The sequence below is a fragment of the Callithrix jacchus genome, chromosome 14, assembly GCF_049354715.1.
Source record: "Callithrix jacchus isolate 240 chromosome 14, calJac240_pri, whole genome shotgun sequence".
NCBI lineage: Eukaryota > Metazoa > Chordata > Mammalia > Primates > Cebidae > Callithrix > Callithrix jacchus.
Genome location: NC_133515.1, coordinates 99,722,601 through 99,743,389, shown reverse-complemented (window position 1 = coordinate 99,743,389; position 20,789 = coordinate 99,722,601). Strand labels below are relative to the sequence as shown.

Genomic DNA, 20,789 nt, shown 5'->3' with positions numbered 1-20,789 from the left:
TTACTTGTTTCCCTAGCTCTCAAAGAGTCTAAATTCTCAGAGGGCAGGAGCTATGTGTAACAGAACTTTGTATCCACAGTACCTAGCAGAGAAATATTACTTTCTCTCTTCCCATTAAGAATTAATATAAATTGCCAAGACCACAGGTATTCCTGTTACTATGTCAACAAGTCAGAAAGACAAAAAAGGAAACAAATCCTAGTAGGGACATTAAAAGGCAGATGGCACCTCTGAGCTGCTTTGTTAGCTTCTGTGGCCTGGATCCTTGTGGATTTCTTCCCTGATGATGAGAGTGTGTCAGAGTTTACAGAGCACTTTCACATGCATTAACTCATTTGGGTCTCTCATACCTTCACGGGTAAAGAAAGGGGATATCATTCCTATTTTCCAGAAGCAGAAAATGGAACTAAAGTAACTTAGCATATGTGTGGCACAGAGTTAGAACCTGAACCAGTGTTCTGACTGCACATCCACTGTCCTCCCCATTCATCCCAGATGTCTTATAATGGATGACTGGCCCCAGTCACACTACCATCACATTTCCAGTCTACCGCAAGTCCAAAGATAAAGATGCTGATTAAGATAAAGATAACTTCATACAGACTAGAAAAGGATAAATGACACATAAGATTTACTGAAACTAGAGACCTCACGAGTACTACATATTAGAATTTTAAAACATTTAGTCCATTAAATATGTTACATATATATACATGGCTTAGGAGAATATAATTCAAACCACTGCTTATACAACCAAATGACCAACAACTGTTCTTGCAGAGATCAGCATAAGACAAAATTATTTTAAAAAAAGTATTAAAAAGACTGGTGAGCAGAACAATGTAGTTAAGGAAATATAAAATGTAGAGTCAAAAAGACTTTCCTTAAAAGCCAAAGCCAAAGACTGCTACTTAATCCTGCTGGGCAAGATATGTAACTTCTCTCACCCCTAACTTCCCTTGCAGAATGAGAAGAATACCAAAATCAGCATCATTTATGAGATGATTAAATGAGATAAAATATATGAAAACCCCACCAAATAGTAAATGCATAAAGTTTCCTGACAAATTGATCAGGATCAAACATATAAAACCAAATTTAGACACTGAAGGTGAACTGGTCAGCCTGGCTTGTTTTATACGTAGGCTTTCTGGTTATAAATGGTAACACTGACTTCTGCTCCTGATCTCACAACCACTTAGAGGCACCCTGAATAGGCTTGTCTTCCTTTAAAGGACAGATGGTCCCATAAGCTCAATATTGGCACTTTTTTCTCACATGCCAATTTTTCTAGAAAATACTAATCCTTGCCCAAAGATGCTCTTCCTACCTAGCTGACATGCTGAGGCAGAAGGAGTTCACTGCACTCCAGCCTGAGCAACAGAGCAACACCCCATCTAATAAAAAAGATGTTCTTCTGACACCTTAAATATATATCCTGCTATTCTCCTACAATGATGTCAAGAATAACACAGAAAGCTTAATTCTGCAGGTTAGCACTCAAGACTTACCCGCAACCCTCAGCAGCTCACCCAGGCCCAGAAGCTTGGTGGATTGTTTATAGCAGGTGGGGAATTGGGAAATACACTCCTTGATGAGACTGATCCGATCAGGGCACAATCGCACTACAAAAGAAAGACACATTAAAAAGACTCAGACATCACAAAAGGGTGTTAAGGCCTTCCTAACATAAGGCAACCAAAGAAAATGAAAACTGTGTAAGGCTTCAGATGAAGGAGACTTAAGTAAAAGTAACAGTCACATTTCACAAACAGCAAAATTATTATTGCTTCTGAGTAAATAGTGTACAACACTGATCTTTTCTTTATAACCAAACTTCTGAAGCACAGGAAATGAAGTGTTAATCTGAAACTAGAAAAAACTTTGTCACTGTTTTACGTACCATGTCAGGACTCAGGGAAAAATTTAAACAAGACAGTATCTGCCTCTAAAAACTTCATATACTTAGTATTATGCCGGCCCCCTCACGCCTCACCCCCAAAGCCCCATTCCTTGCCCCAAATACCTATTTGCTATCTCCACTCATCACCCCAGTTTGGAGGGCAGGAGTCTTCAAAGTGCTTACTGTTCCAACTTATTAAACTTCCTCCAAAAATAAGCCCAATTTTCTCACATAAACTGAATATCAGAAAAATAAAACATGTTTGATCAATTAAAACCATGAAGAAATGAAAATCATATTAAAAAAAATTCGACAAAGGGTATCACGTACAATTTAGGAACAAATAGTACTTATTTACAGTAGAGATGGCAGCCTTTAAGAAACACGGCACTGTCAGGAAGGCTGGTCCCCAATAATTGTAGCAACTACGATAATAGCAGCTGATGTGAAAGGAATAGGAACTACATCTCAGGCACTATTGGGGGCGCTTTATGTATACTAACCCTACACAGCAAACTCTTATTAATAGAAGGCAGGTACTATTATCCTCAAGAGAAGAAACTGACATGTAGAAAGGTTAAATACTTTGGCAAAGGTCACTGAAAAAGTGATGGGACTAGAATTCAACTTGGCGCACTATATGCTTTCACACCTTCAATCCTTTACCCTTTCCTAAATCTGTGACTGTTCTCCATACATCCTGTGTTCTCTCAAAACTTCTACCTGGGTGAGAGGGGCCAGGGATTGGGGAGATAAAGAGAAGAGGTGGTGTTTTTTCTCTGGAAAGGGCTTTTTTGGGGGGAAGAATTTATTACAATTTAATGTTAAACTTATGAAAGGTTGCAAGGAAAGTACAAAGAAATCCTCTATACTCTTTGCTGAGATTAACCAATTACCAACAAATTATTGATTTGCACCTTCACATATGTCCATGTGCAATCATGCACACATACCCTCCCTGCTTCCTTCCTCTATATATTCACACACAAATATGTATATGCACAAATACTTATACATGTACAAAGATATGCACATAAATACATATACACAAATGTTTATACATGTGCATATATACACAAATAGTTACACATATATACACACAAATACACATACATTTATTTTTTCTGAACCATTTGAGAATAAGTGGCAAATAACATTTCTCCTTATTGCTAAATACTTCAGTGTGTGCTTCCTAAAGTATAGACTCTCTTAAAATGAGTATTTATATATTAACAACAATAATCCTGCTGTGAGTAGCCTTTACAATAAAATATAAAGTAAATGTACTCTTCAGTTCCTTCCTTCAAAATCACCATTGCGAATACCTACAATCTGAGTATAGCTTCTGCAGACTGTATTACTCTTCCCAATTATCCACTGCAACTGTTAATATCCCAAATTCCTGCTTTAGTAACATGAGACTTGGCCCTGTGACATCTATAGGCAATTAATGTGAGTGAAAATGATACATGCACTTTTGAGTGAAAGCTGCCAAGAGTCATCATGGAATTCCAGTCCCGAGCTTTCCCCTCTACTGTGAGAATACCGGGTCTCATGGGTGGTGCTGTGGCTCACCAAAGTGGACATGAATGTAAGCAAGAAATAAGCCTGTTATCACACAGTATGAAGATTCTGAGTTTTTCACTACAGCATAATCATAAAAACTCACTAATATAGTAACTTGAAACTTTTCCATACCTTACCACAATAAAAAAAATTGTGGGTTTTTTCCTCAAGATCCACTACTATTTTATGGGGCTTTTTCCAGATTCAGTAACATAGGAAAATTATGAGATAGGTACTTTTTACATGTTTCTAATTTGATTTTCAAAACAAACTTGTTGCAGATATTATCAGCATTCCATATATGTAAAAAGCTGGAGTTTTCATAGCTGCTTTTATGGCTTTGCACATGAATTCTTGTATCCTTCTAAGAGAAACTCTACCGTCAATAATTCTACTAAGTGGATTTCCTTACCACTCTTTTTCTAGCTCAATAAAATCAAGGTGGAGAACCGAAACTACACATAGTAATGGATCATCATTTCTCTAAACTTTCATTTAATGGAACACTCAAGTTTGATTATTTGTCTCCTGTTGCCCTAAGCAATGCATACTACTAATATTTGAAGTACATTAAATAAATTTGGAGAGCAGGATTCTAATAGACTGCAATTACCATGTTCAAATGACTTTTTACTTTATTTACTTATGTATTTTCTGATCCTCTGGACAATCACTATAGCAGTTCCCCTTTTCTGCTGATTTAGGGCCTGCTTAATTGTATTTCAAAATGTGAATTCTCAGTTAAGTAAATACAAGCCCTAGATATTATCTTTCCAAGAAGGAAATGTTTGACTCCTAAAATTCCTTTCCAAATTGAATGAATGAACATGAAAAAGCTATTCATGTATGTACCTTTTAATAATTAAAGATAACCTAATTTTTCAGTAGAAATTATAAATATAATCTCGAATGATTTTTTAAAAACCTATAAAACCCATGTATACATACCCACACATGCACACACACTTGTGCACACGTGCACATGTCTGAGATGTAAAAAGTATTTTCTAACCAGCTACCTATATATCAAAACAGAATCATCACAATCTTAGGAGGCATGAGTAGTAAATGCCTCTCAAACAATAGATGTAAAATACCAATTTCAGACACTCAGTAATGGCAACAAAGGTCTACAACATATGAAGTTACTAGTGATGTCACGGAAGTATTAGACGAATCTGAATTGTGTAGGCCAGGATGTAATAGGCAGGAGTCAAACACTTAGCTGGCCAGTGAAAGGATAAGTTTCCTTCTCAAAGAATCTTTTACTCTCACACCTCTTCCTCAGTAGAGTATTGTCTACTGGTACCAATGCAGGTTCTTGAGCCAAACTACTTAGGTTTGAATACTGGCTCCACCTCTAACTAGCTGGACGACCCTAAGCTAGTTACTTAAACTCCCTGTTCCTTGATTTCATCATCTGAACATTGGAAACGATAATACGACCTTGTAGGACATGGTTGTTGTTGTTGTTGTTGTTGTTGTTGTTGTTGTTGTTGTTGTTTTTGAGATAGGGTCTTGCTGTGTTGCCCAGACTTGAGTGCAGTGGCACAATCTCAACTCGCTACAGCCTCAATCAACCTCCTAGAGTCAAGCGATCCTCTTGCCTCAGCACCCCAAGTAGCTGGGACTACAGGCATGCACCACCAAGCCTGGAAAATTTTTTAATTTTTTAAAAATAGAGACGGGGTTTCGCCATGTTGCCCAGGCTAGTCTCAAACTCCTGAGCTAAAGCAATCCAACCACTTCAGCCTCCCAAAGTCCTGGGACTAGAGGCATGAGTCACCAGGCTGCCCAAAGCCACAGGAGCCCACCCTTTGCATCAGTGTGCCCTGGATGTGAGACATAGAGTCAAAGGAGATACTTTTGGAGCTTTAAGATTTAATGACTGCCCCGCTGGGTTTCAGACTTACACAGACCTCTGGCCCCATTGTTTTGGCAAATTTCTCCCATTTGGAAAGGGTGCATTTATTCCAATGCTTGTACCCCCATTATATCTTGGAAGTAACCAACTTGCTTTTGATTTTATAGGCTCCCAGGTGGAAGGGACTTTCCCTGTCACAGATGAGATTTTGGACTTGAACTTTTGAGTTAATGCAGACATGAGTTAAGACTTTGGGGGACTGCAGGGAAGGCACGACTGATTTTGAAATGTGAGGACATGAGATTTAGGAGGGGTCAGGGGAGAAATGATATGGTTAGGCTCTGTGTCCCTACCCAAATCTCATCTTGAATTGTAATCCCCAGGTACTGAGGGAAAGACCTGGTGGGAGGTGATTGGATCATGGGGGCGGTTTCCCCCATGCTGTTCTCATGATAGTGAGTGAGTTCTACTAGGACTGATGGTTTAACAATGTGGCACTTCCTTATTCTCGTATACACTCTTCTCTTTCCCGCCAACATGTGAAGAAGATCCTTGCTTCCCATTTGCCTTCTGCCATAACTGTAAGTTTCCTGAAGCCTCCCCAGCCATGTGGAACTATGAATCAATTAAACCTCTTACCTTCATAAATTACCCAGTCTTGGGTGTTTCTTTATAGCAGTGTGAAAACAGACTAATACAACGCCCAACTACAAAGGGCACTTTGAGAATTAGTGAATACATATAAAGTATATTTGGAACATAAAAATCCCTCAGAAAAAATTAGCTACATTATTACCTACTGACATACTCACAGAAATACTTATGAAGAACAGAATCTTCTAATACAAGGTTTCTCCAGATATAACTTACAGTACTATCTAAGGAATATTTTATTATTATCCCCAACTGAGAAATGTGAAGCTCAATGATACTGTTACCACAGGTTAAACAGCTCAAAGTGGCTGCAGCAGAATTTAAACTAACATATGACACTCTGGGGTACTTCTGTCTTATTATTAGTGTGTCAGCCCTGTAAAGTTGTAGAATGCCTGTCCCCTTCATTATTTCAGTTCCTGGAGTAGGGTAAGTGCCTAAATTTATGTTTATTAAATGAAAGCAAAGTGGGGAGGGGTGGAAGGACAGGAAGGAACAGATGCTGAGGAGGGAGAGGAAGAAAGGAAAAGGGAATGAAGAGAAAGGAGGCAGGAAGAATGAGAACGCAGGTGAGACCACCCTAATTATATGATTATTTTAAAAATGCTTTTAAGTAAAGTATCAAAAATAATCATTGATATTGTACAGCCCTTACTATATCTCAGGCACTATAAATGTACAGACAGTCCTTATAAGCAATTCTGTAAGATTCTTATTGGCATCCCCATTTGGTAAATGAGAAAACTTAAAGAAAGGTTAAAACTTGCCTACAGTTACCCAGTAATAAGTGGCAGAAGTCGCTACGGGCTGAGTGTTAACTACAATGCTATAAGTCAGAAAAGCTGACTTACCCTATTATAGAAAGAACAAGTGGACCAAATGAAATAGTCAAAGACTGCTCATTTCAATACTAAGAAAAATTTACATAATCATAAACACTCAAAAGAAAGAGAAAAGCATACATATACACACACACACAAATATTTCATAGAAGACACACATAGGGAGTCACTTTTACATGTTATTTCTGTTCCTGTTTTCAATTAACTCATTGATTATAATTTAGTTAGAACCTCTAGCCTTTACTTGAAAAGAAACAGCAACTCCTGATGTGTAGGTAAAGAAGGGTTTGAAACAAAGCAAAATGACAAAAGGAACTATGTATACTGACTACAGTAAAAATACCTAAACCATAAATTTCTAAATATCAAGTTTGTTTTCCTTGTCTAATATTACTGATGAATACAAAAGAAGCTAAAACCTAAATGACATCTGTGAGATAAACACAACAAAAAGTATACAAAGGCAACATTCCATCTTCACATCCAGAAGGTATTCTGACAGTCATTCTAATAGGAAACCCCAAATCAATACATCAAGCTGGAAAGCTGTCAAGACATGAAAGCAAACGTCTTTCTTAAAATACTCCTCAGTCAGAAAATTCTCAGAAGCTACAGCAGGGCACTGCTTTTGGTTGCAGGTATTCAAACCCAGCAGTTGATATGCACATATTACCAGCAAACACACTTCTAATAATTGATCAGCACAGAAAATCAGGGCTCAGTATAGTATTTCCAAATCCTGTAGCGCTTGGGTGGACTGTAAGAAATTGTATTATACCAATCTGTTTGAATTAGATAAGGAGGTAAAAGACAGATAGAGACAAAGATATACAGACAGCCACACAGAGTCAAATCTGTAATAGCCTGGCCTAACAAGAGATACAAACAGAGCAAAAAGAGATGTACTCTGGACTCTTCCTTGACTAAAATTGGAGTTAAACATTTGAGGAGGAAGTAGTTAATGACTTCTGACATTTAAGGATTTTTAAAAAGTAAACCTAATTAATCTTCACAATTTAAGAAGTTCTGAGCTAAAAAATTACATGGATTATACACATGAATAAAATTTACTAGTGATTTAGCAATTGCATTAAATAAAATCACTTAAGATACCACAAGACAGTTATAATTATGTACAAACTGTTTCTAAACAATGATATTCAAAGTGATAATACTATGACTTTTGAGTCTAATAATTTTTTTTGAGAGGGGGTCTAGTTCTGTTGCCCAGGCTGGAATGCAGTGGTATGATCAAGGCTTACTTCAAGCTCGACTTCCTGGGCTCAAGCAGTCCTCCCACCTTAGCCTCCTGAGTAGCTGGGACTACATATGCATGCCATTACACTCAGCTAATTTGTTTAATTTTTGTAGAAACAGAGTCTTACTATGTTGCCCCGGCTGGTCTCAAGCTTTTGGACTTAAGTGATCCTTCTACATCAGCATCCCAAAGTGCTGGGATTACAGGCATGAGCCACTGCGTGCAGCCTAATGAATTTGTCTTAGATGCAAAACTTTAAGTAAAGCCACATTGGAAATCCACTGAAAACTTGAGAATGTCTCTACTGCTCATATCCCCTAAAACCCAACCAACTCTAACTAAACACTACACAGGACAAAGACACCAAGGGACTTGTAAAAGAGCTAACCCTCCACCATCCTCAGTCTCAAATATTTCCAGAGTTAAGAACAGAGATAACAGATTACAAGGAAGCCAGCCACGCACACTGTTAACACAACAAGTCTGTCTGTTCATTTAGGGCACTGAGGCCCTGGATTTAAAGCAACAGCAAATCTACCTCCCTCCTCATGGAAGGTCAGGTAGAGTCCAGTACACCACGAGATGCAAACTGTCCTCACGGCATAAATAGATGAGACAAGCTACTCCATAATAGGATGCTTGTTTGGGATGATACCTAGGTGACTTTTATATTCAAATAAAAGAAGTTAAGTAATATTAAGATATCTCTAGTAATTAAATTCTAAACAAAAATTTCTTATTCCCTCTTTTAAAAAAACAGATGGACTTAAAAGAGAATACTGAATCAAGCACAAAAAAAACGTATTTTTATTTTCAGCTAGTCATAAATCTAGGCAACTGAAACAAAATATAGAAATAAATTGTTTACCAAAACTGATATAAATCTGATACATTTTCACCCATAATCCCCAATATCTATTTTTGTTTTTACCCAATAACCTCACTGTTCTGTTACTAATGTTATTTCTTTAAATGTTATAGATGTAAACTTCAAAAAATAAACTTATGGTAAAATGTTGGCTTTATTTTTTTCTTTTGGGTTTCCACTTGAGATTTCATTTAAAATATGGTTCAAGGACAGGATCTACAGCTAATGGATTAAATGACCAAAGCTACTCTTCAGTTATAAAAAACTTAAAAAGAATACTCGTAAATTACTTCAATATAGGTTAGTAACAATGCAACAATAAGTAGAAAACTCACCTTGCAAAGGTAGGATCTTTACCCCAAATTCTTCAAGACATCCAACAGCTTCGATAAGATCTAGCTCCTCTTGAATGGCAGGGGGTCTATCTGTTATCAGTTGTAAGCAACACCTAGAAGAAATTAGATAAATTTTAAAAAGAAACAACATATGTTCACTTTTCTATATTTAACAACATGAGATCCAACACATATTTATCAAAAATCTACTACATTCCAGGAATTCATTCCACTGGATGCCTTCTATTATCTTAAACCTCACAGCACGCCATGAGGTAGACAAATATCATCATCTACCTGCCTTTTAAGGGAGCTAAAACTGAAGCTCACAGAAGTGAAGTAACTGCCTACAGTCACATTCACAGTACATAACGCCATCACGGCAGCAAGCAGAACTTTGTGTTTAGTGCCATTTTTACTGATGAATGCAAACATAATGATTATATTATAAGGACTTTTTTAAAGGATAAAATTCAGATAATTTCTAGTTTCCCTTTTAGGAAAAACAGAAATGTCTTGATTTGGTAACAATTTGGTCTCTCAAAAGGAGTAAGAGATGACTTAGGAAACTGCACAGAGAACATTTTTCTGATCACAAAGAAGAAATCTCTTGGTAATATACAGTTCTGAGATGAACTATAGGAGAAAGTGATTCGCTAAGCTAAGAATGTGGGATTCCCATGGAGTATTTTAAGTAAATTTTTGTTTAAATTCAAAGAAACTTCACTTAATAAACGTTTCATGTAATGAATAATCTCATTCTCTAAAGGTGTTTAGAGGAACAATGGAATATAAGACTAGAAAGACAGATCAGGCCTAAGGGGCTCATGAATGCTAGAATCACAGATCATGAGATGCAGGCACCTAAGCCGCAGTATGACACCATATGACTGTGATAGACAGAGACCTAGCCTGCTCTTATAAAACTAGAGGATTAAACCAACTGAGCACTCACATCCACTGTGAAAGGTCTATAACCTCTTTGTGGTTTCAAAATTGTAAATGCCCTTTTTACATTTTTTACTCTAGACACAGGAATTACAAATAAATTCCAAAAATGCATATTACAGATAGGCTCAAACATGCTCAAAGACATTGAATTATGGATGCTCACTACCAGATTGTTTTTAAAAACGAAAGAAAGCATATCAAATCAGGAAAAGATTAAATAAATTATATAAAAGTAAAACAATGAAATGTTCTACAATCATCAAAAAGGAATAAAACTGACCTGTCTATATTCAAATGAAAAAACCTTCAATAAAGAATATGAAGTGAAAAACAAAATAAGGCACAGAAAGGTATACATAATAGTAAGAACTTACTCGTGATTTAAGAAAGAAGAGGTAACATTTAACAAAATGTTTTGGAAGGATATGTAAGTAACCAATATTTAAAAATTAAGGATAAAGTTAGGGGAACTAGAATGAGGAGGGAGACTTGTGGTCAACACATATATCCTTTTTGTATTGTTTGGATATCTATTGCTTCCTCAACAATTTATTTTTAAAGAGTTTGTAAATAACTCTTTAATCAGTAAGAATGTATGGGCTATTTTCAGTATTCAATATAACTGTGAACATTAAAATACATGCAGGCTCACAGGTCACAATCAGTTCGTTACCACATTATACACGAAGGGCATGTTTGTGAAATTAAAGTGTGTCCTTGTGGGAGGGAAAGAGGTGCAATGAAGGAGAAATATAGAAGGACCAGCTTTTTAAATGATCTCTGGGAAACACCTGCCAAAAAGATTGAGATCAAATGCAACTCCCAGTTTCAAAGGCTATTCTATTTGCTATTTTCATCATTTGAAATAAAAATAGAATCACTTAGGAGAAAAGAAAGAGCTAACTGCTTTAAACAACTTTGCAAGTTCAATAACATGGTTTGTGAAAACATAATTCCTTCTGAGATAAGATATTACTGGTGGGGGGAAAATGGGGAATCTGGGGAGGGAGTTACCTTTAAGCTTTGCTAGGTCCAAAATAACTATTAGTCTTCTAGAGGGAAAATTAATCCCTCCAATATATCCTTTTTGTATTGTTTAGATATTTATCGCTTCCTCAATAAATAAATAATACTTTAATCAGTAAGAATGTATGGGTTATTTTCTATATTCAATATAACTGTAAACACTGAAATACACTCAGGCTCACAGGTTGCAATCAGTGGGGTGCCACATTATACACTTATGCTGTGTTTGTAAAACGAAGGTGTTTCAACTGCTACCACAATCAAAGTATCAAAACGAACTCCAAATAAAGGTAAAACTGAAATACAAAAATTAAACCTATCAAAGCACTAAAAATTATGAAAAATTACCTTAATAGTCTTGGGAATTAAGTCTTTCAAAAAATAACAGAAAAGACAGAAACTGTAAAAGAATCACAATTTAAAAATTCTGAAGAGCAACTAGAAAGATAAATCATATATAATAAAACTTGGCAATGTAGTAAAATATTTGAGATAGGCATAGCAGAAATGTCCCTTAGGTCCCAAAATGAGCCCCGAAGAATCAATAGTAAAAAGATTAACATCCCAAAAGAAAAATAAGTAAAGGCTAGAAATAAGTTTCAAAAGAAAAAGTGCAAATGAAGCTGTTCAACAGACAAACACTGGAAAGACTGAAAATTAATTTAGAGACGAGGCCCTTTAATGCCTTATTAATGGAAAATAAACTGGTGCCATTTGATAACATATATCAAAATTTTGTATGTGCTTACCCTTCGATTCAGCAATTCCACTTTGCATTATCTATCTAGAACAGGCACAGCTCTAATCACTTTGCCTATTCAGTTAATATTACAATAGCCCTATGACATAATTCTACTATTATTCGCATTTTACAGGTGAAGAATCTGAGGCCATGATGACTGGCCCAGGGTCACACGGTAGTTAGCTGGACAAATGTAGATCTGTACACAGAAATCTGCCACTAGAAACTGTGTTCTTAACCTCTTACACTCTGCTGCTTCTCAGACAATGAAAAGGCATATTAAATGCAGTCAGAAAAGAACTGAGCAAATCTGGCAAAACCACTCGACGCAATGCTGTAAAGCATATGAAAATGCTGGATATCTGTATATACTAGCTTAGTAAACAACCGAAAAAAGCGTGTAACAGAAATATATAGTATTATCTCATTTTTGTAAAACTATATACAGGTATATGTGCAAAATAGTGGGCAAATGATTAGGCTCAAAAATCTCATTATTTTATTTAAATAGTGAGTGGATAATTCCTATCATATAAAATGTAGAATATCTTATAGATTTTTAACCTGAAAATCTGAGAAAACAGAATAAACTTAGGATGTACAGTGTTGGAAAATCAGACACAGTAAGAGTAACAAGTAAGTAAATAATTTTCCAGAAACCATAGCCACCTTATACTGGAGAGATTCTACCTTTCTTCAGTTATTTGTTCAGAAAACAAAAACTCATAGGTTACACGACAAACTCAGGTGCTCAGAAACATTGTCAATTGCCTTGAGGAGAAAAAATAAATGAAAAAGTATGTCTCTAGAAATGAATGAGGATCAGCACAGCTCTGAGTAAGAAAAATAGAGCAGGGTCTAGAAAGGAAATCTCACACGAAGAGAAACAAAACAGACTCAGTTGTCCAGGGTACAAATGGAAGGAGAATACATATTAGAAAAACTAGACACTGCAAAAGAGAGTTGAAAAATGGCTAGTGGCATGAACAGCAGCGTATCAGTCAGAAGGCAGAGGAGAGAGGACATAATACAATTGAGGATGTGCCTCGACTTACAATGGGGTTATGTCTGAATAAATCCATGGCAAGCTGAAAATACTACAACTTGAAAATGCATTTAATACACCTAACAAACATCACAGCTCAGTTTAGCCTACCTTAAAAGTGCTCAGAACACTTTCATAGCCTACAGTTTGGCTAGGCTTTTAATCATCTAACACGAAGGCTATTTTATATGAAAGTTGAATTTCTCACGTAATTTACTGAATACTGAACTGAAAGTGAAAAACTCAATGGTTGTACTGAATGCACATCACTTTACACTATCATAAAGTTGAAAACTTGGAAGTTGAACCACCTTAAGTTGGGGATTGTCTATAAACCACTTTTCTGAAATGTTGAACAAGTAAAATTACCTTTTTAAGCTTTTAAGATTAATTAACACAGAGGTGATACGTGTTTTGTTCCTTGATCAATATTTATTAGGCTCTTTTAATTTTATAAAAAACTAACTTTATAAAAAGCATTAAATCCTAAATAAATTCTTCTAAAAAAATCACTGCAATTGTGTATACCTACTTATAAGAACTCAGGTCATGAACACATCTTTCCAGTGTTAAACAAGAGGGGTAGGCTAAAATAGGAGTACAATGGTGACAAGAGAGGAACTGAATTTATAGTCTAATTTCAGCCAGGAAGCAACTTCTGAGGTTTATCATTTAATCGGGTCCCTTCTCTCTCTCTCTCTCTTTTTTTTTTTTAAGACTTATCCGCTGGCATTTAGGTCCCTTATCTCTAAACAAAGTGAAAGCTATGTGAACAAGACAGACACAACTTACGCATGCTGAAAATTTTCACAACTTGAATTTATGGGTTATCACATGAATATCTTCCAACAGAAGAGAAATACAGCCTTACAGATAATCAGCAAAAATGAACACAGGAAAGCTCACTGGAGAAAAAGGTTTAAGAAGCTGATGCACATTCATTACATAGTTTTCTTGTTATATTCAAGCAAAAAATTACTGTGCTCCATATAGAGTAGCCAATCTGTACCTCTGATAATATATTTTGTAAAGGAAAGAATAACAATGCAGTTTGTACATTCTGGCATTCCCCCTCCATCTATGGAAGAATATGGAGTTATTCTACCTGGCTAGATCCATGCAGCTATCTGTAAGGTTGGTGGAAGAATTGAAGTACTCTCTGCTGGCAGCCAGAACCAGGTCAATACTCTTTTCGTAACTGACCCTGTAGTGGGGTTTCCCTTTATGGGCTATACCAGCTGGCAGATTTGCTGAAAAAGCACTGCAGTGCATCATCTGCCCAGCCAGGTGGATATTTTCAAGGCGACTAGAGCACAGAAGGCTTTCCGTAAATATCTGGAACAAAGAATAAACTGGAATTAGTAATAAAGAGGGGAGATTCAGTTCTCAATGAAACGAAGGCTCTGAAACCAAATGAAAGAAATTAAAAACCCATCCATCCTAGAGGTGGTGGCTGCACAACACTGAAAATGTACTAAATGACAATGAATTGTATACTTTAAAATGGTTAATTTTATATTAGGTGAATTTCCCCTCAATTAAAAAAAGTCATCCTTTAGAAAGAAGAAAGAATAATTTCATTGACTAAACCAAAATTAAGCATAATATTTTAATGTATCACAATAAATACTTGGGTCAAGCAGCTGAAGTTGATTTTCATTAAAATCAGGATTTATTAGACATACTATCCCACTCTCAACAGGGCCCATTTTGCTTGAAACTATTTTTAACCATTTCTATCTTTTTTTCTAATTTTAATTTTCATTTTTGATATGGCTTCTTGTTAGGTTGCCCAGGCTGGTCTCAAACTCTTGGTTTCAAGCAGTCCTCTGACCTTGGCTTCCCAAAGTGCTGGGATTAAAAGCATGAGCCACTGCACCCAGCCCCATTTTAATTTCTTACAAGAAAAATATTTGACTATGATACATATAATTCTTACTTCCTTAAAGCATCTGAATTCAGTCTTATGAACTAAACAGCTATGCCATAAATGCTATACTTATAACCAGTTATCAAAATTACAATAGATTATAATGTTGAGTTTAATAACTTGCATATTAAAAATTACTTAAATAAAACAAGAGACACTGAAGGTATTCATACAAACATTGTTGTACTCTACTAGGCAACTAAAACATCAATTAACACAAAATTGATTCATAATTGAGACTATGTAAACAAAGCAATCCTTTTAAACATACACTAATAATGTTATATATAATTAATATAAAAACTTCCCCAAAAATGCACTTCCCTGTCATGTTACAGTTGGATGAGGATAGCACAGAAATAAGAAATTTTAAAACAATAACATTTAATGGAGAAGCAGGAGTTTCAATATAATTAAGAAGATCATCCAATCTTCATAGGATGCCCATATTTTCACTTCTTTGTGTCTAGTCTTCCTGCAGAAGGCATTTTTAGACAGGTCTTTGCTAAGATGTCTGATAAAGATAAAAACACTGTATCTAAGAGGGATCCACCATATAATAGATACTGTGACAGAAAGCAAACTATTGAAGAGCAACCCTAATCACTCATATCTGACAGATAAAAATGGCTTAGCATAAGTCTAACTCAAATGTCTTATATGTGATAGTTTCTCCATATTTCTTTGGTCTACTCAAGTAAGCCGTAAAGAGTCAATGTCCAATACTGAAAAATATATTCATCCTAAAACTTGAAAGTGTTTGCTAAAATGAACAACATAGATTTCTGTTCTAAAGCTATACATAAATCTTCATCTAACATTTTCAAAATTATGCCACTGAAGTTTCAAATTATTTGCCAAGAACAGCAAAATCTAACAACCAAGTCACTAAGACTAGACAACACAGCACATTTTAAATTATATTTAAAATTTTAAGTTTGTCAAATCTGTATTACCGTCTCCCAGAACCTTTTCAAAACTGTTACGATATGCTTCTAAATGGTTTCTCAACAAGACAGACACACGGACAAAATAACCAAAATATCGAACCTAATAAAAAGGTGTTAAAATATTTTTTAAATGCAATATAATGAGTTGTTTTGACAGATTACTCCACACTGAAACTAATTCCAATGTAATATACTTACTGCCAATTTTGCAATCAGAATCAGAAATAAGAATATCAAAATAATGCCACTCCAATGTAAAAACACTACTCAAACATACTAGTAACAGTTGGGTTTGAAATCGCATGTGCATACAAATTATTTCCTGATGAAGTTGGTTTCAGGTTTTGCTTTAGATGCAAAAGGGGAAGATGCTAGCAGTTATATGTGGTCAGAGACAGTAATCATCAGTATAAACATTAGTTATTCATGTATTTAAAAACTTGAAATTCAAATATAAAACCATTTATTTTTCAATAGTCTACAATAGCACTCTTTTCTTTTTTTAGAAAGAAAGAGAAAGAGAAAGGGGGAGAGAGAACAGGAGTCTTGCTCTATTGCCCAGGCTGGAATGCAATCCAAAAATAGGTATCAAAAACCTCATTTATGTCGATAATTGTGCTTAACAGTGGAGACAGGAAGGCATAAGGGAAGAAAATAACAACCAACCAACCAATATTTTATTTAAGTCTGTAAAAAGCTATGCAAACGCTAAAGTGTGATTTACTTCCAATTATGTGGTCACTTTCAAAATAGGTGTAATGTGATACTGAGAAAAATCTATGTTCTTTGGACCTGGGGTGAAGAATTCTGTAAATATTCACTGAGTTTACTTGTTCCAGGTCTGAGTTCAAATCATAGATGTCCCTGTTGATTTTCTATCTCGTTGATATATCGAATATTAACAATGTGGTGTCAAAGTCTCCCGCTATTATTGTGCAGGAGTCCAAGTCTCTTTATAAGTCATTAAGAACTTGTCTTATGTATCTGGGTGCTCCTATATTGGGTGCATATATATTTATGATCATTGACTCCTGTTGTTGCATTGATCCTTTTAGTATTATGTAATGTCCTTCTTTGTTTCTTTTAGTCTTTGTTACTATTAAAGCCTATTGTGTCAGAGATGAAAGTTACAACTCGTTTTTTTTTTTTCCTCTCCATTTGATTGATAAGTCTTCCACCAACCCTTTGTTTTGAGTCTTTGTGTGTCCTTGCTTATGAGATGGATCTGGATACAGAGTGCCGATGTGTTTTGACTTTTTATTCAACGAGCCTGTCTGTGTCTTTGATTGGGGCATTTAATCCACTTAAATTTAGGATTAATATTGATATTTGTGAGTTTAATATTGTTGTTTAATGTTATCTGGCTATTTTGCCCATTAGTTGATATAGATTCCTCATTATGGAGATACTATTTACCTTTTGGTAAGCTTTTGAGATGACTGATACTGGTTGTTCCTTTTTGTGTATAGTGCTTCTTTCAGAAGCTCTTGTAAAGCAGGCCTAGTGGTTATGAAACCTCTGAGTGCTTGCTTGTTCACAAAAAAAATTTATTTTTCCTTCGTTTATGAAGCTTAGTTTAGCTGGATATGAGATTCTGGGTTGAAAATTCTTTTCTTTGAGAATATTGAATATTGACCCCCACTCTCTTTCAGCTTGTAGGGTTTCTGCTGAGAGATCTGCTGTGAGTCTGATAGGCTTCCCTTTATGGGTAACCTGACCTTTCTCTCTAGCTGCCCTTAAAATTTTCTCCTTTATTTCAACCCTGGTGAATCTAACAATTATGTGTCTTGGGCTTGCTCTACTTGAGGAATATCTTTGTGGTGTTCTCTGTATTACCTGGAGTTGAGTACTGTCCTGCCTTACTAGGTTAGGAAAGTTTTCCTGAATAATATCCTGAAGAATATTTTCCAACTTGGATTCATTCTCTTCATGAAATTCCGGTACACCTATCAAACATAAATTAGGACTTTTCACATAGTCCCATATTTCTTGGAGACTTTGCTCATTCCTTTTTACTCTTTCTTTTCTAATCTTATCTTCTCATTTATTTCATTAAGTTGGTCTTTGACATCTGATATTCTTTCTTCTGCTTGATCAATTCGACTGTTAAAACCTGTGCATACTTTGTGGAGTTCTCGTACTGTATTCTTCAGTTCCATTAATTCACTTATATTCCTCTATAAATTGTCTCTTCTCATTAGGATTTCATCAAACCTTTTTTCAAGGTTCTTAGTTTACATTGGGCTAGAGCACGTTCTTTTAACTCACAGAATTTTCTTATCATCCACCTTCTGAAGCCTAATTCTGTTAATGAAATGCACTCATTCTCCATCAGGCCTTGTTCCCTTGTTGATGAGGAACTGTGATCCCCTGCAGAGGGAGAGGCATTCTGATTTTGGGTATTCTCAGCCTTCTTATGCTAGTTTCTTCCCAACATTGTAAATTTATCCACTGTCATCTTTGTAATTACCTACTTTCAAATTAGGTCTCTGAGTGGACGTCAAACTTGTTGATTTCCAGCACCAGAATCTGAGCAACCCTCTGCGCCAGCTAAAACAGCAGTGTAAAGATTCATGGTGCTTATCTGCCCAGGAACCTCCGGTCTGGCTTCCTTCTTGAGTCCCTTTTTCAATCAGCTGAATGGGTCACTCTGCCTTCCCGGAGCTCCAAACATTGACCAAAAGGGGACTCAGTCCCATTTACTCTGCACTAAGAACTGCTGTGCTGGCCACAAGAGTCACACTGGTGACCCATGGGGCTCCTTCGCTGGGAATCTCCTGGTCCGTGAGCAACAAAAATTCGTCTGAAAGTGTGGCGTCCTCTCGTTCTCTGCACTTTCACTGGGAGCTACAATCCTGAGCTGTTAGCAATCAGCCATCTTGGACCTCTCCCCATTTTGTTAAAATCCCCTCTTTTGTTAAAATCACCCTGAATTTAAAAACTAAACAATTTCACAATGCAGAGGCCTATTTTTACAATTCTGATTTCATCAATGGGTCCAGTATTGTGATATCAGAGCAAAGCGACACAAGAAATCATCTTTATGTTGAGTCTGGCTTATTTAAAAAGAAAACTCAAATTAAAAAATTTGTTTTAGACTGCATCTTATTAAAAATGAGTTAGGTTATTTTTTTCCATACACACGAAATACATATATTGGTAAACTGCCTCTGACTTGGAGATTTTACACACATAAAATGGAAATATACATACTGGTAATCTGCCTCTGACTTGGCAATTGGACACATACACATACATACACACACATGTGTATATATCTCTTCCAAATTAATGAGTAAATGCCCCTGGATTATACTCCCAGTCAGTTGACAACCATTTCTTTTATATTATTTATATTCCATATGTTATAATATGCACTAGGAAATTTAAGAATGCACATGATGAGGAGAGAGATTCAAGATGGCACAGTAAGAACAACTCAAAATTGCAGCTCTCAGTGAAAGCGCAGAGGGTGAGTCAAAGCCACATTTCCAGACGGATCTTTGTTGTCCACAGAACGGGGAAATTCCCAGGTGTAGGAGAGACACGGGATGCCAGCGCAGCTGTTTTGGCTGGTGCCACCGCTTCGGCTGGCACTGCAGCGCAGCAGCACTTCGCAACACTCCGCACAAAACACACTGGTCCGGGTGCCCTGTTAAACCGGCAATCTGAGATTTGGGAGGGCAGATTAGCATATCCATCTGATTAAACGGGATTTGGACAGTGAGCCAGACCAGGAGACTCCTGGGAAGCGGCGTTTGAGCCAGCACAGTGGGTCGCAGCACGGGAAATCACACAGATCTCAGTGCACTAACAGCAGGCAACTGAAACCTCTGGGAGAGAGCCAACCGTTCAACTTAAAAAAAAAAAAAAAAAAAAATGCTCTGAGGCAAGGAGCCAGGTGAAAAGGCTCGGCGGGTTTCACCCCGACAGGGACAAACAAAACGGCGATTCGAAATGCTCCGGGTGGAGAGTTTCACTGTGGGCACAGCTGAACCCAGGACGGTGCAGTTCGGTGGGGGAGGGGCGTCCGCCATTACCGAGGCAATCCATCCTTACTGAGGTACACTCCCATTGCTGACGCAGCCTGCCGTTGCCGAGGCAACCCGCCATAACAGAGAGACTCCGCCACAGGGCGGCTGCAGGGCAGAGCCCGCAACAACACGGCAGACCCACTCAAGCAGGGCAGAGCCTCGGCAGGCATATAGTGACTAGACTGCCTCCTAGCTGGGCAGGATAGTGCAACGGACACTGATAAAGAAAGTCCCAACTCCCTGAGACAGAGCTTCTGAAGAAAAAAAGGGGTTTTATGAGTTCTGCTGTAGCAGACTTAAATACAGCAGCCTAACAGCCCTGAATGAACAACAGAGCTCACAGCTCAGCACTTGAGCTCCTATAAAGTACAGACCATCTCCTCAAGCAGCTCCCTGACCCATGTATATCCACAGAGTCACCTCAAAAAGTACTGATCAGACTGACATTTGGCGGGCATCATTCTGGGACAAAGATAGCAGAAGAAGAAACTGGTAGCATCCCTCACTGCTCCGCAGCTGCTACAGGTGTACCCCAGACAAACAGGGACTGGAGTGGACCTCAGCAGTCATACAGCAGAGGGGCTAGACTGGTAGAAGAAAAACCAAGTAACAGATATAACTCATCATCAACAATCTGGGTGTCCACTCAGAGACCCAATCGAAAAGTCAGCAATTACTCAGATGACAGGTGGATAAATCCACAAAGATGGGAAGAAACCAGCGCAAAAAGGAGGAAAACACCCGAAACCAGAACACCTCGCCTCCTACAAAGGACCAAAACTCCTCACCAGCAAGGGAACAAAGCTGGATGGAAAATGACT

The 20,789-nt window shown here is 37.0% G+C and overlaps 1 protein-coding gene across 6 annotated transcripts in view; it reads right to left on the bottom strand.

Annotated features, from left to right (window-relative positions):
• The window catches only part of NBAS (NBAS subunit of NRZ tethering complex), a 454,285-nt gene that overhangs the window by 227,540 nt on the left and 205,956 nt on the right, over positions 1 to 20,789 (bottom strand). For all 6 annotated transcript variants that reach the window (XM_078349936.1, XM_054245191.2, XM_054245193.2 and 3 more), the window contains 3 exons: positions 14,160 to 14,389; positions 9,291 to 9,403; positions 1,512 to 1,625 (listed from right to left, as the gene is read on the bottom strand). In XM_078349936.1, the coding sequence (XP_078206062.1) occupies positions 1,512 to 1,625; positions 9,291 to 9,403; positions 14,160 to 14,389 (457 nt within the window). The remainder of the gene's footprint in view (positions 1 to 1,511; positions 1,626 to 9,290; positions 9,404 to 14,159; positions 14,390 to 20,789) is intronic.